General features: G+C 43.3%; 1 protein-coding gene across 5 annotated transcripts in view; it reads left to right on the top strand.

The window, feature by feature from the left end:
* Positions 1-13,988, top strand: part of magi3a (membrane associated guanylate kinase, WW and PDZ domain containing 3a) — a 118,327-nt gene that overhangs the window by 58,703 nt on the left and 45,636 nt on the right. For all 5 annotated transcript variants that reach the window (XM_030055241.1, XM_030055240.1, XM_030055244.1 and 2 more), the window contains one exon: positions 9,260-9,376. In XM_030055241.1, the coding sequence (XP_029911101.1) occupies positions 9,260-9,376 (117 nt within the window). The remainder of the gene's footprint in view (positions 1-9,259; positions 9,377-13,988) is intronic.

Here is a 13,988-nt window from a genome sequence, read left to right as displayed (position 1 = left end):
TTAGTATGATTATGTTCTCTCATTTTGACTTGCAGTCCTGTAAGTATGAATTCAGCATTGAGTGTTTCAGTATTTAAACACACAAGCGAAGGCTACATTAGAATAAAAGCACTGAGTTACAGAGGGAGGTACGAGTTGTGTCGATACTACTGATAGTATTATCAGTTTTTATCATTTTCAAAATGCTGGTATTGACTTGGTACTGATGTATATGTTCCCTAGATGTTACATACAGCTGAGAAAATGCACACATTTCCATGTCAGTGCAGTGCTGCGTAATATGGATGAATATCACAATTTCTTTGAAAAAAATGGCTTGATATCAATATTGTGATGATATAGTAAGGAGGTCTATCAGTGCTTTCATAAGGTATTTACACCCACACTGCAAAAACTCAAAATCTTACCAAGAATATTTGTCTTATTTCAAGTCAAAATGTCTTATTTCTAGTCAAAATATCTCATTACACTTAAAATAAGACATGATCACCTAAGAAATAACTTGTTTTTAGACAATTTTCACTTGTTTCAAGTGAATTTTCCCTTGTTCCACTGGCAAATTTTGCAAATTTTCAAGTGAATTTTGGAAATTGCATCCCTGTACTGTAGGAAAAGATAATACTTATGCCCCATCACATCCATGTTGGTTAAAATATTCAAGATCCCAGACGTTATCTAGTCTCTGGACACTAATATTATACTAATATTGTCAAGGCCTTCAGTGTGTTCATTGCCTGGATGTAGTGATTCATTCACACACAAATGCAAATATTGCCCTTGTGTATGCACCCATGCCAGTGTGATGGCATTTGAGCATGTGTGTGTGAGTCATGCTGCTCCTCTGGCTGTGCTTTCCAATACAATGCCTTCTGCTTGGTTGTGCACATTCTTAGCACACGTGCCTGCAACACCACTGACCACCCAAGGCCTTTGAGGCAAGGCCTTTCTCTGCTCACACCTACAAGTGCACACAAACACAAACACATACAGAAGCAAAAAGCCGCATAACCGGGCGTTCTGTATCTCTTCACAGGCTGTGAATGCCTCGGTCAAGGCCTGTCCCCCGTAATGAAATCTCTCACGAGACATTTCACACCAGAAAAATATTGTTATTCTGTGTTGTCGCCGTCGCATGACGTTGGCGGCCTGCGATATCACTGCCACCGGGGTGCGTTTTCAGACCCTTTAGCGTCCTCTGTGGGCGAAAGCATTACAGCAGGGTTTGTGTGTGTGTGTATTTGCGTGAGATAGAGAGAGAGAGAGAGAGAGGAAGGAAAAAGGGAAAGAGAGAGAGTCCTTTTGTCATCCCCTGGGGTTTCCCTGATGCATCGGGCAGCATATTGTCAGTGACAGCCCAAGTTATTGAGGCTAAGAGCGCATCACACTTTTCTTGCTCTGCAAAACCATAATCCACAGAGCTGGGGAAGCTATTACTGTTCCGGAGCGTTCCGTTAGTAAGAAATCAAACTGTAGCCTTTCCTAGTGCCTCCTCGTCGCCTCCCCCGTGTCGCTGTGCATCTCTTTTTCAATGGATCATACAGTTTTAGGAAAACAGTTTCTCCTACCACTGTTCTCCGTTCCCACTTGCCTCTAGGAAATAAAGAATCGCTGCTGTTTTGTCACACCAGTAAATGATCGGAGGTGTAATGCATCTGTGCCCATCTCTTAGGTGCGCTGACTTAATTCTCCGATCTGTCTCCATATTCCCTTCCCTCAACTCCATCGCTGATTGAACTCTTCCTTCCTGTCCCTCTGTTGTTTTGTTCCCTCTCTCTGATGCCGCTGCAGCGCTTTGTCTCCCTCTTCATAAGAAGTGGGATGTAAAGATCACTCTTATCACAGATAATGGAGATGGGGGGGAAAAGATTGTTCCAGTCTTTGATCTCTCTGTTTCCCTCTCCCTCGCTCTCCAAGCAAGTTATTGTGCCCGTGCGTGCGTGTACATGTGATTCAACATGTGTCAATGTGAGCGCGTGTGTGTTTTCATGTGCACGGCGAGTGTGTGCGTTTTTGTGTGCAAATAGAAAGAGGGAGACGGGGTTTCAAACCACAAGGATGGCAAACAGCAGCAGGCCTTTGATGAGTATAGCAGGGAGCCTCTTGTCTTTACATCACATCCAGGCGGTGTCCGCACAACAGAGGCAGGCGAACAATGGAGCGAGGAGGCTGAACGACACACACACACACACACACACACAGAGAAATGACCCTACACCTCCACTCCTGTCTGCTGCTACACTGTGTTTGCATTATGTAGCCATTTTATCTCGGCTCTGTGCGTCACAAGGGGCTTAAACCTCGCTGTTAGAGTGTTAGAGTGATGCATTATGGAGAGGACCGGAGCCGCCGGGAGATTGGAACCCGGAGATGAAAGGGAGTTAAAAAGTCAGGAGAATAAACCTAAAGATCCCTCATTAAAAATCTTGTTCTCTGCCTTGTCCCATCTCCTACCCTCCCCGTGCCCCCTCACACACACACACACACACACACACCCTGCACCCCCCTCTGTCTCTTGCCCTTCGCTTCCCATCAACCCGCCTGGTCCTGAGTCTGGAAGTGCATGCTTGAGCGATGCCCTCGGCGGTGGTGGACAACAGAGGTCTCCATGGCTCATTACAGGCTGCCATGCTGTATTGACCTTGTTTTTCTTGGTGCTGCTTGTTAGTTTCTTCCCATGCCGTGCGCTGAAAGGCAGCCTGCACACAGTGGCATGCCAGCCTACAGGTAGTGCCGGATTCAACAGATGAACAGGTAGATAGACGTAACATAGTATGCCAAAAATCAGCCCTGGCAGATCCCCATATTTATCTTTTATGGGTAGCCCCGGTGGGAAGTGAACCCCTAACTCTGTGTCCATGATTGTATCCCCTGAGTGACACGGGACCAGACAGGCTGCAGGGCAGAGCGGTGCCCAGGGAGGTGGGTGGACGCCGGTGCCGGCTGGAGGAGCGGCTAATGTCACGGTCTGTCATGCTGCTCCACATCACGCAAGGTGGACAAGAGAGGGGAGAAGGCCCTGCCCGCTCAGGATGACCGCAGGGTGCCTGTGACTGTTCTTTCACCCCTCCCTGCCCCGTCCAAGGATCTGCAAAGGGAGAGACAAGGGAGATTCACTCTCAGCTTCATTTCGTCTTTTGTTAAATGTCTTCCTCAAAGGCACAATCGGATTAGAAAGGACAATTTCGAGGTCACCTCTCACTGTCCGGGAAAAAAAAAAAAAAAAGATGGCTTGATACTTTTGCCTCATGCAATTACTCAGTGACCGGTGAGAGCGGGCTACCTTGAGTTAATGTAGCCTCAGACTTCTTAAGCAATAATCCATCATGCCCACCTACACACAGGCTGGCTGCTCTCAATGTGTTAGATTGTCTACACACCTACTACTCTTGTCTCCTGCAAGTATCAGCTAAACAGAAGTGTACCAGTAAATGAGCCCAGATAGCAAGAGCACCGAGCCAGTTTTATCTCAAACATGTAACTAATGGGTATTTAGTACAGTCAGCCAACAATAGCGGGCAAGCCATCCGCAGCCAGGAATATATTTCTGGATGCTGAGTACTTTGGGACACCATCTGTGTTTATTGCCAAGTGCGCTGATGATTATCACATTGACTATAATAAGCCTGCAACATTAAGCCTGCACGCAATGCGTTAGCAAAACCAATCCTTTCCATTATCTGCTAAAAGGGTTGATCAAGCTATTCTGCCAAGGTTGCAGGGCTAAAGTCATTGCCCTTGCTGATCAGCAAACTCAAAATGGAGAGGGAAAGACTCCCTTCCTACTCTAGGGCCACATCCCTTTCTGTGATACGGCACTTTTTCTGATGGCACAGCCTCGTTGATACTATGGCTTATGAATTCTGTAATTAAACATTTACTTTTGATTTAAAGTTATTGAAGACCTAGGTTTCAATGCATAGCAATACAGCAGAGATTAATTGGAGAGTAGATGTTATAGCTTTTGAGGGAACATTCGGCCATAGAATTTCCCTTGACCGCCAGACTTATCAATATCGTCAATAAAAGAGAGATAGATCTCCACGCTCTTGAAGTGGATGTTGTCGCCAAGAGGTCGCCAACCTGACCATTTCATAACCATAACACCTAGCTGGTGCAGACTGACCCTTCATAGAGATACTGGCCCACTAATTGGATTTCTAGAGGAATGTATCCAACCTGCAGGGAGAAAAGGGCAATTGGGGGCATTGATTTCCTTCATGTACCATTTTTCATCCCAAACCCTACCTCCATCTACAAAATTAATCTCCAGGGCCCATTTGCTCCTCTGCAGCGACTAATTGACTCCACACAGACTCCACTTTGCTGGCCAATTACAGCTCTCAGCTGAAGCGGCAGCAGCAATAAGAGCAACAGAGCTTGTCTCAGACAGGAAAAACTCTCCACACCTCTTACAACAGCCATTTTTGAGTCGAGGGGTTTTGCGGGCGTTGTAGTTCCTCTGCTATCACATTCGGTAAACATTAGCAGGGTTCTTGAGAATAAGATTGCATAGAGTTGGACCCAGATGCCTGCCTGTCTTTGTCTGCCGCTCTCTGGAGAGAAAACAATTCGCACACCAGTCATGCCAGAATTGTTCATGTTGTTTGTCTCCCTGCCATTTTGAGGGGAAAGTGAAGATACTGGGTATCGCTTAGATGCCAATAAGCTGTTGATTCTGTCTGTCAGGCACAGAATGAGGCAGTGCATTCTGCTGCCTCAAGTGCCAGATAGAGCTCACAAGGTGGTAATTAGCAGATGGCAGAGCCTTTCTTCTCCTTTCCATGGCCAGACCACTGTCATAGGATGTCCTCATTAGATGCCAACTGACACCGGATACTGGTGACATCTCCGCATTGCTCCCGCGCTCATTAAGGAGAGGGTTGCGCCACTGTAATTTAGATGCCCGTTAAATGGATGCCTACTGTAAGAATCTCTTGACTTTGATGGATCTAGTCAATTGTTTCCCTCCCGTTGAGATGAGGCCCACAGGGTTAGAAGTGAGCTCCGGTGCAGTTTGAGATTGAGTGCAAGTGTTTTTGGTAAATAAGTTATGAACCACCTTAACTATGCACACCGTATTTAGCTTTCTACCTTATTTTCCAAAAGGTTTATTGGTTCCATTACAGGCACACTATGAAACCTCCCAAAGGTCAGTTGAAGCATTTAGACTCAATTGGAAAAACATGGAAGAAGCCTGTAATGCATCGCTAAATTAATCCATGATGACAACCATGTAGACTCAACCATCAAATGATATGCTTATTCCATGTTTTTTTTTTTATCAGTTGAGTCAAAAGGGTGCTCACTTCATCGTATCAGTGGCTAAATCTAGCTTTTTTTCCACCGAGTTAATGTACATTTGGCCATGTTCAGAGGCTCTTTTTGTTCTTTTATGTTCTGGCAGAAACATGAAATACGTCTTGTCTGTTCTGGACGTTCAGTGTAGCTTGTCACCAAAAAAGCTTGAGGTCTTGGTGTTCTGTGTCTCTCATGATGGCAGCAGGACTCAAGTTCTTCCCTAGCCTGTGGACCAAAAAAAAAAAAAAAAAAAAAAAAAAAAAAGCAGCCTGTCTCTCAATGAAAGACTTTTAGAAAGCACTTAAATAGTTTTGACATCAGTGATAGAGAATGACAGATGGTGAGCTGGGAGCAGGGAAGGACCTCTGCTCCGTGCAGTCTCTCATGCTCACTTGGCAGTTATACTAAAATGTATAAATCCTGCGGGACTGGGAAAGGATGATGGGCAGCAGCACCTGTTTTGGTCTCTGTGTGAGAGCATAGGGGTGATGGGGGAGCGTTGTATTAGATACATATCCATATGTTTTTATTCTGTAGGTCTTCCATTATTGACGTAAGCAGGGCCTTAGATATCAGTCCTTTGAAGCTCCCCTTCTCTCCTCTCCTCCTTTGTTTCTTTTTCAGTGTATGCCTGCACACCTGAAAACTAATAGCAGAATTAAACAGAGCCAGCAGTTTGGTCTGTGTTTGCTGATCTAACTGGCGAGGAAGGAACAGGAGTAAGGGGGGGGGGCAGCGACAGGTAAACAGATCCAATGGTTGAGAGCTGAGGCCGGAGCCGTGGGAGCTGACCAAAGGTTAAGTGGCTGGGAGAGGACGAAGGGAGAAAAAAAACAAAAGGAGGGCAGAAATTGCTATTCAGGATGCGATCTCAGAGAAAGGTGTGTGGAGTCCCGGGCTGATGAATGTCCACACTGAGGGACGCAGCGACAGTCAGGAGAGAGGCTGTGTAGAGAGTGATGGAATGGTGACTGAGAAGTGTGACGCGTTACCATGTGAGTTCCCATGCATCATCATCATCATCAACCCCTCCCCCCCGACACCCTTTGTTCCTCACTCTCTCTGTTTTTTTAATGATTCTCTGTCCCTGAACTGCCCCGCCACTCCCCCGCAGCCCTCTGTGAGAGAGTTTCTGTAATAGGCAGATGACAAGGCACAAAGGCATCCATTGTGTCTTGCATGCCTCGCACCACCACCCTGGCAAGCCAATGATGCGCTGCCTTGTAACCTAGCGGGAGGCTGAAGGGCCGGAGTTACCCCCCCACCACCACCACTACCGCCACCACCACCACCCCGCCGCTTTTTTCTCTCTCGCTCTCTCTGGAGATATGATGTAGAGCGCTAACGCTACCTGACAGCCAGGCCACAAAGACTGCCCTGTCTTCGAAAACACTTGAGCAGGAGTTTGCTCGGGATAGGGGAGGTGATGTGAGTGCATGTGTGCGAGAGAGCAAGATTGTGTTGACCCAGTGGGGTATGTGGCCTTAGTTGCAGGAATCCTGTGATGACAATTAGCACCATCCATTGTCCATAGCTGAACCCTGCTGGTCTTTCCAGAGAGGATAATGGGTGTGGAAATGGAGCCGGCAGAGTATTCCCATGCGGGACAGAATTCCCAAGCAGGATGGAAGCCCCGGTTGAGGCAGTATCCCCCTATCCCCTCCCCATGCGCTCCAACATGGGAACTAAGCTGCCCTCAGAGGGGAGGGATATATACCCTGTTAGTGTGTGTGTGTGTGTGTGTGTGTGTGTGTGTGTGTGTGTGTGTGTGTTAGAATTTGGGGTTTTTATGTCTCATAGCTTCTGGGAACATGGACCACAGGCTTGTGGTTTGTGAGTTGTAATGCGTGGCCAGACCCAGCTTTTGTTTCCTTGACCTAAATTCCTCACATTCATTGTGCCAGTAATAAGTCTATAGAGTTACATAACGGGGAGCCATGTTTCTCTTGGCCCTGGCCCTCAGTTGTATCTCTGCCATGCTGAAGTTACTGAACTGTTTCAACTTAACTATAGGAGCAGGCACTCTTAAAGTGGCTTCAGGCATAGAAACTCCAAATCTGCTCCCATTTTTTAGCTCATTTTGTGGCTGCAGAGAAACGGCTTAAAACACATGAGTTGTTTTGAGCAACCAATAAGTATGCATATTGAAGAAGCTTACAATGCTCTCATCAAATCTATGTTGTACAACACTTTTTGGCAGTTGAGAAGGGGGTGGATTAGCATACAGCTCAGCCAGCCAATGGAATGCTGCTAATCTTCAATCTCAGTGGCGATCCTTTTTATCTCCATGGGGGATGAATCAGAGGACTTCATTTAATTTAAAATAATTTTTGAATTAGGTGGGCGGCGGTTCCCGACAGGGTAATTTTTTTTTTTATTTACCATGTGCTTTCAGCTGCCAAGCCTATCCCCCAAGATTTCCCGCTGAAAATAGATGCCGTCAAAATTGCTGTTCAACTTTCAGAGTTGAATTTCTGTTGGATGTGGGAAGCGTGGGATCCTCTCCACTTTGAAATGTTTCATTGCTTTCACTGTGGGAATATTTCACTTTGTGACTAACCAATAAGGTTATTTCTTATTCACTTTTTTTTGTGCAATTGATTTCTTCTAATTTGAACTCAGCCGCTCCGATGGAGTATTGTATGTGTGTGTGTGTGCACATTTGAATGTGTGTGTGTGTGTGTGCGTGTGTCTGCCCATATGTTTGCAGAAAGTTTGAGGACAGCTGAAGTATGAAATGCAATCAAATGCATCTATTAGCAACATCTACACTAATTGCATTTTCCACATTGTTTTTTTTTTTTTTTTTTTAATTCTTATAAGTTTCACTTTGTCAGGCCTTTGAAGTAGTGAAATGAAAAATGTCTGGCACACAAGCTAAAAATTGCTGTACACTGCAGCACAGTGATCATTAGTAGGAAGTCTAATGGTAGACACACATTCTGTCAGCACAGAGCTGCTTCAAATCTCTCAGAAAGATGCTGCGGATTTAAAAGACAAAGCTAGACTTTGAAATCATACAGTAAGGATGCTATCACAGCTGTCATATCTATCAAAACAACCGCAACACGATATTTTGTCCAGTTAGCAGCACAGCCCTGGTATCCATGCGCTGCCTCAGTCATTTGGCGAAGGTGAGGCAAGAAAGCAGGCCCTCTGCCCCCTGCCAGGGGGCTTTGAAGGCGGTGGTTATTGATATCAAGAGTGTAACTGAAGCCATTTTCAAAGCACAACCCCCCACGCCCCACCCTGACAAAGAGGCTCACGCTCCAGATCAGCTTCAAAACAGTAACAGCTGGAGTCTGCACAGCTCACAGAGGAAGGAGCATGAGCAGGCACAAGGGAATTCTCTTTCTCTCTCTCTCTCTCTCTCTCCCTCTCTCTTCACTCCCCCCCTTTCACTCTCCCCTCTGTGACGTTCTGTCGCTCTGAGGAAATTTCCCTTCCCTTGAAGATGACTGCTCAGCCCCCACACTCCTTCCTCTGACTTTGCCTTAACTACTGTTGCTGTGGAGGGTATAGAGAGAGGCGCACACTCTGCTGACTTCCTCCTCGTCTTCGCCGTCATGCTTACATCTGGATAGTCAGTGGAGGGATACAATGAATGTTTTATCAGATGTGACAGCCTCAATCTGCCATATATCTCCAGGGGTTCCTACTCGGTACCCAGTCTACTCAGGTACAATGATTGTCATCCCAGCACGGGCTTTTAAGTTGAGCTTTCAAGCTGTATACCCACCTTTTGATTGGGGACTTGCTGTGTACATCTGTCAGAGGGTTGTGAAAGCACTTGTTACTTGGTTGCAAATCCACACTTTACTTTAAATTCTCTGCTTTTAATTTTCTGGAGTGTCTGACAGAGTGTTGTAAATGAGTGTCATGTAGTTGCCCTCCTATGTAATTTTAAAGTTAGATTGACCCAGATTTCTTCTCTTCTCTCCTCTCCTCTCCTCTCCTCTAGGTAAGGTGTTGAATACTGATCTGCGTCACTACCTCAGCCTGCAGTTTCAGAAGGGCTCTCTGGACCATAAGCTCCAGCAGGTGATCAGGGACAACCTGTACCTGCGCACCATTCCTTGTGAGTAGTCACCGCAGCCTTGGGCACCCAAGTCTCTCCTGTGTGTCTACGCTCTGCTTGTTGCCCTCTGACCCCTCCAGATGGGGCCTGGTCTGTTCACATCTGCACCATCCTCCTTCTGTCTTGTCTGCCTTCCTCTGTGTCTCCATTAGAATCCACTCTAAGCCCTTCATGTCCCCCATTGCTTCAGTTTATAAAAAAAATAACATCAATCAAAGTTATTTTCCAGATGACAGTGTTCCCCCTACCATAGTCAGGGCTGTCCACCACGAAATCTGGGCATTTTGTGCAGAATATCATAAAATGATGTATAATTATTGCCAAAAACTTACATCATGCAACCCGAAGATTACTAGCCGTCCCGTAAAATACTGAGTCATTCCGCAAAGGGGAGGTGTGTCTAGTGCCACATCAATGTTGTGCTCTCAGCATTGCGTTCCTTTGGGTTGTTGCGCATTTCAAAGTGAAAATCAAACAAATCAAGCATCGGGTTCATCAAAGAAATCATAAAGTCGCTTTAGCCTGCACCGTGGACTGTGGAGCCGCACCTCAGAGGTTGCTTATGGTTTATATTGTTGCTGTCGTTGTCTGTTCGATTTTATGGGACTGTTAAAATGCATCTCCAGCGCAAATAAAGAATTTTCTGGTATTTCTTGAACACTTTATTGAAATCCCATATTGATATTCCATATTCCATATTCCTTATTCTAGAAGTTTTTGGCCTTATTCTGCTTTTTTTAAAGACACTTGTTTTGGGAAAAGTCCCCAAACAAGTGAAACTACATAGGAGATGTGGGGAATTATCTCACAGAATATTTCACTTATTTGGTTTCACGACTATAAATATAAGAAAGGTTTCTGCTGTAAGAGTCTTTCTTGACGTTATGCACACAGATTTTAGCGTATGTGTGTTTTTTTAAAAAATATTGATCAGTTAAGATAATTATCACAATATAAACGTATAATAGTAATAATAATTAGTTTACAATTAATGGAGTATTCTCCTTAGGAAAGAACCTACAGAAACCAGATGGCATTAATTATGGTTTATAAGTGACATTCAACAGGACCAACATGGCTTTAGGCATATCTTAGCACTGGTTATGTCTTTGTATTGCTTTGATTTCTTTTTGTATGTGTTTATGGCTGAAAAAAGCAGACACAATTTCTTCATCTTTGACGGCAGTTTCCCCGGTTTCAGTTTCACTCCTGCAGCTGCTCATTTTTTGCTGAGTAACGTTAGGCTACTTCATGCAGTTGGTCATCCTGAGTTGTTGTGAGTGGGGGACAGGCCAGAAACATACAGCTAGCACTCGTAGCACTTGTTGGTTTCTCTGCTTTATGATTCACTGTTGGTGTAGTAGAGGGAAATAGACTCAAACATAACTACAGTGTATTGAAAATAAATCTCATATCATCGTGGAAGATTTTATCATGAAAATTATCAAGATAGTTTTATCCACCAGCCTTACCTGAGACGTGAATGTGTTTCTTTATGAGTCTACTGGTCTTATAAAATACTGTAGAAGGATAAATAACCAGGACAGAAAGCTGCTGTTATTACACCCTCATGGTTTTCAAGTGGACAAGGCCAACTGGCGTAAATGAGAAAGTAGCTGCATTTCTCTGTGCTACACAGCTTAGTGAAATGCCATTTTGCACTTCTCACAGCTCCAGACTCATTTATTATCTGCGTAGCTAACCTGTGACTACAGGTTTTCAGCTGATTCAGTACCAATAACTACATCACCAACAATAATCTTTGCCATGCAATGTGCCACCTTAAGTAATCATGCACAAAGGATAAACTCTGCATTATAACAAGTCAAAACGAAAATCCTGCAGTTGTGAAGTACTGCGGCTTTAAACCTCTCAGAGCTGTGAACCAGGCTCGCATCCTGTGGCACTCTCGGGCTAAATCAAGCGGGTTAGTAGGCAGATGTTTGAATATTCAAAGCGCTACTCCCAAAAGTAAACTACAGCTTCTTCTATATGAATCAGATTTGGACTTCTTATGCTTATCAGAGACTTGATTACACACAAACTCCCCTGCTGACATATTGAAAGTGCACAGCTATAATACATTTAGACAAGACAAAACTGATGTTCGGGCGGGGGTGTCCTATTTTATGTCAAGGGCAGTGTGAGCTGTGAGCAAATTCAATGGCTGTGCGTTAATGACTTGGAATGTATTGGTTTCAAATTTACTTAGCCCAAACGTCATTCACTATGATTGGAATTAATGGACCACCATCTGCAAAAAATATGCTTTATGAGAAACTGAATACCCTTCTTAAAGAATTTGATACTCACAATGAGATCCCTTTATCATGAGATTTTAATTTAAATTGTGTTAAAGCAAAAAAGGAAAAAAAGCTAAAATGAATAACAAGCAATTTGACTTTCAGCAGTTTACTGAAGGGCCGACTAGGATGACTAGTTCCTCAGATATGCTTATTGATTTGGCGTTCACTAATAGACCAAAAATCTTGCAGTTTGGTTACAGGATTATCTTACAGTGTGATTCAGAAAGTTCACCTAGAGGAGATTAACTCTATCAGCCTATAAGAAGCCAGAACAGTATAAAATCCCTAACAGTCACAGGTAACCAATCTTGAAAATGCAATCACAGAAAAGAGCTGGAATGAGCACCCTGTAAATAAAGTTATGGATAAGTATTCTTTCATGGCTGAATGTCATACAACTATACAGTTTTATGAGGAAAGTGAAACTCAAACCAGGCTAAAGACATTATTTACCATGGTTATATAAAAAACATATATGCTCATTCACCAAACAAAGGTACCATGCTCTCAAGAATAAGGTGGAACATGAAAATTGGAAATCTAATAGCATTAGAACTAAATATAGCGAGAGGGAAATGTGACCCATGATGTGACCCATAAAGTAAAGCGTAAACATTTAATGCATGTTTAGTTGATTCCACAAAAACCCTGACGCCGAATTTCCCTGGATCTGTTTATTATGTAACTCCTCTAAATACTAATACTAACTAATTTGTCATTATTGTCGTTTAATGAAGTAGTAATGAAGTTCTTTTTGTAAAACTGCAAAAATTACACCAGTGTTCAAATCAGGTGAACAAATGGTCATTAGTAACTACAGACCCATCAGCATCCTTCTAGCAATATGAAAAATTGCAGACAAATGTGTCCCTGAGCAGATACTGCTCCATGCAATTGCCCCTAGAGGGATTCATAAATCTGAAGGAAATTGAATCAGGTCAACTGGACTTAGTTATAATGTTATTCGTATAATTAATTCCAATTGACCTGATTCAATTTCCTTGAATTGCCTATGACCTGGACAAATGAGAATAAGCATAGACAGGGATTAGTTAAGTTGTTTCAATTATTATAAATTATGAGATGATGTCACATTTGAATACTGCTTCCTTCTCATTGCATCCTGTGCGATTTTAGGGTATCGGAAACATCATTCCACTGAAACTGCAAATTGTTTTCTTCTGGAAAATATCAAGGCTAAATGGAACAAGGGTGGTGTGGTAGGGACTGGATTCCTTGATTTAAAGAAAGATTTTGATACAGTTAATCATGAGCTTATAATTACCAGGCTATCAAAGTTTAATTTTTCACCTAATGTTTTGTGGTTGATAATTATGTTGGTGTACCTCAAGGTTCAAATTTGGGTCCTCTGTTATTTAGTTTGTATATTAATGACCTAACTGAAATTTGGTCACTTGTCAAATGTGCATTGAGGATACAGTGGTATATCTAAATGCTAAAAACAAGAAGCAAACTGCAGAAGAACTATCTGCTTCAATGGTCAATATGTCTAATTGGCAAACAAACTTATGTTTACACCGCATTTCCACCAAAACTGTACATGTGTTTTTTCAGAGTGTAAACAGAGATCCAGACCCAGATGTTATAGTAACAGGGAACACTGTATCTGTAGTGCATGAGTTTAAATATAGAGGCATAATAATGGATTTACAACTCACATTCAGAACTTACTAGATGGCCTTACTAGATGGACACAGACATGTAAGACCACAGTAACATCAGTAGAAACACTTTATAAGCAGGCTTTGAAAACACTGGATAAAATGTCAAATACATCACTGTCAGCTTTGAAGTAAATATGATTTCTTAAGCTGGGAAAACATGCTCCAATTTGCAGACATTTTACTTGTGTATAAAGTCTTTCATGGTCTGGCTCCCCCTCCACTCAGTGAATTCATTCAACAAAATCAAAACTCTTCTACCAGAGCTGTTACCAGAGGGGATTGCAAAAAAGAAGAAGAAAAAAAAAACATAGAAAAAGTACCTTTGGGCAGTCAGCCTTTTCCTATCGAGCAGTACATTCTTGGAAGGCTCTCCCCACAGAACTAAGGAGCATCACATCTCTCACTCTTTCTCCAAATCTAGAAAACAGCAGTTACTGAACAGTCGATTGTGATGTGTTGACATATCGACTGTCTGATATAATTTGGTCAGTTGCCCTATATGTAATCTGATATGGAAGTGTATGACTCCACTTACATGTTCACACCCGGCTGTGTGTGTTGTGTGTTGTGTGTTGCTATGCTACAAGCGTGTGTGTTTCGCCCTGTGCTGTGAATGTTTGA

This window comes from Myripristis murdjan, chromosome 7 (assembly GCF_902150065.1).
Source record: "Myripristis murdjan chromosome 7, fMyrMur1.1, whole genome shotgun sequence".
NCBI classification, from domain to species: Eukaryota; Metazoa; Chordata; class Actinopteri; order Holocentriformes; family Holocentridae; genus Myripristis; species Myripristis murdjan.
Note: the sequence above shows the minus strand (reverse complement) of the source record. Positions and strands in the feature narration are given on the sequence as shown.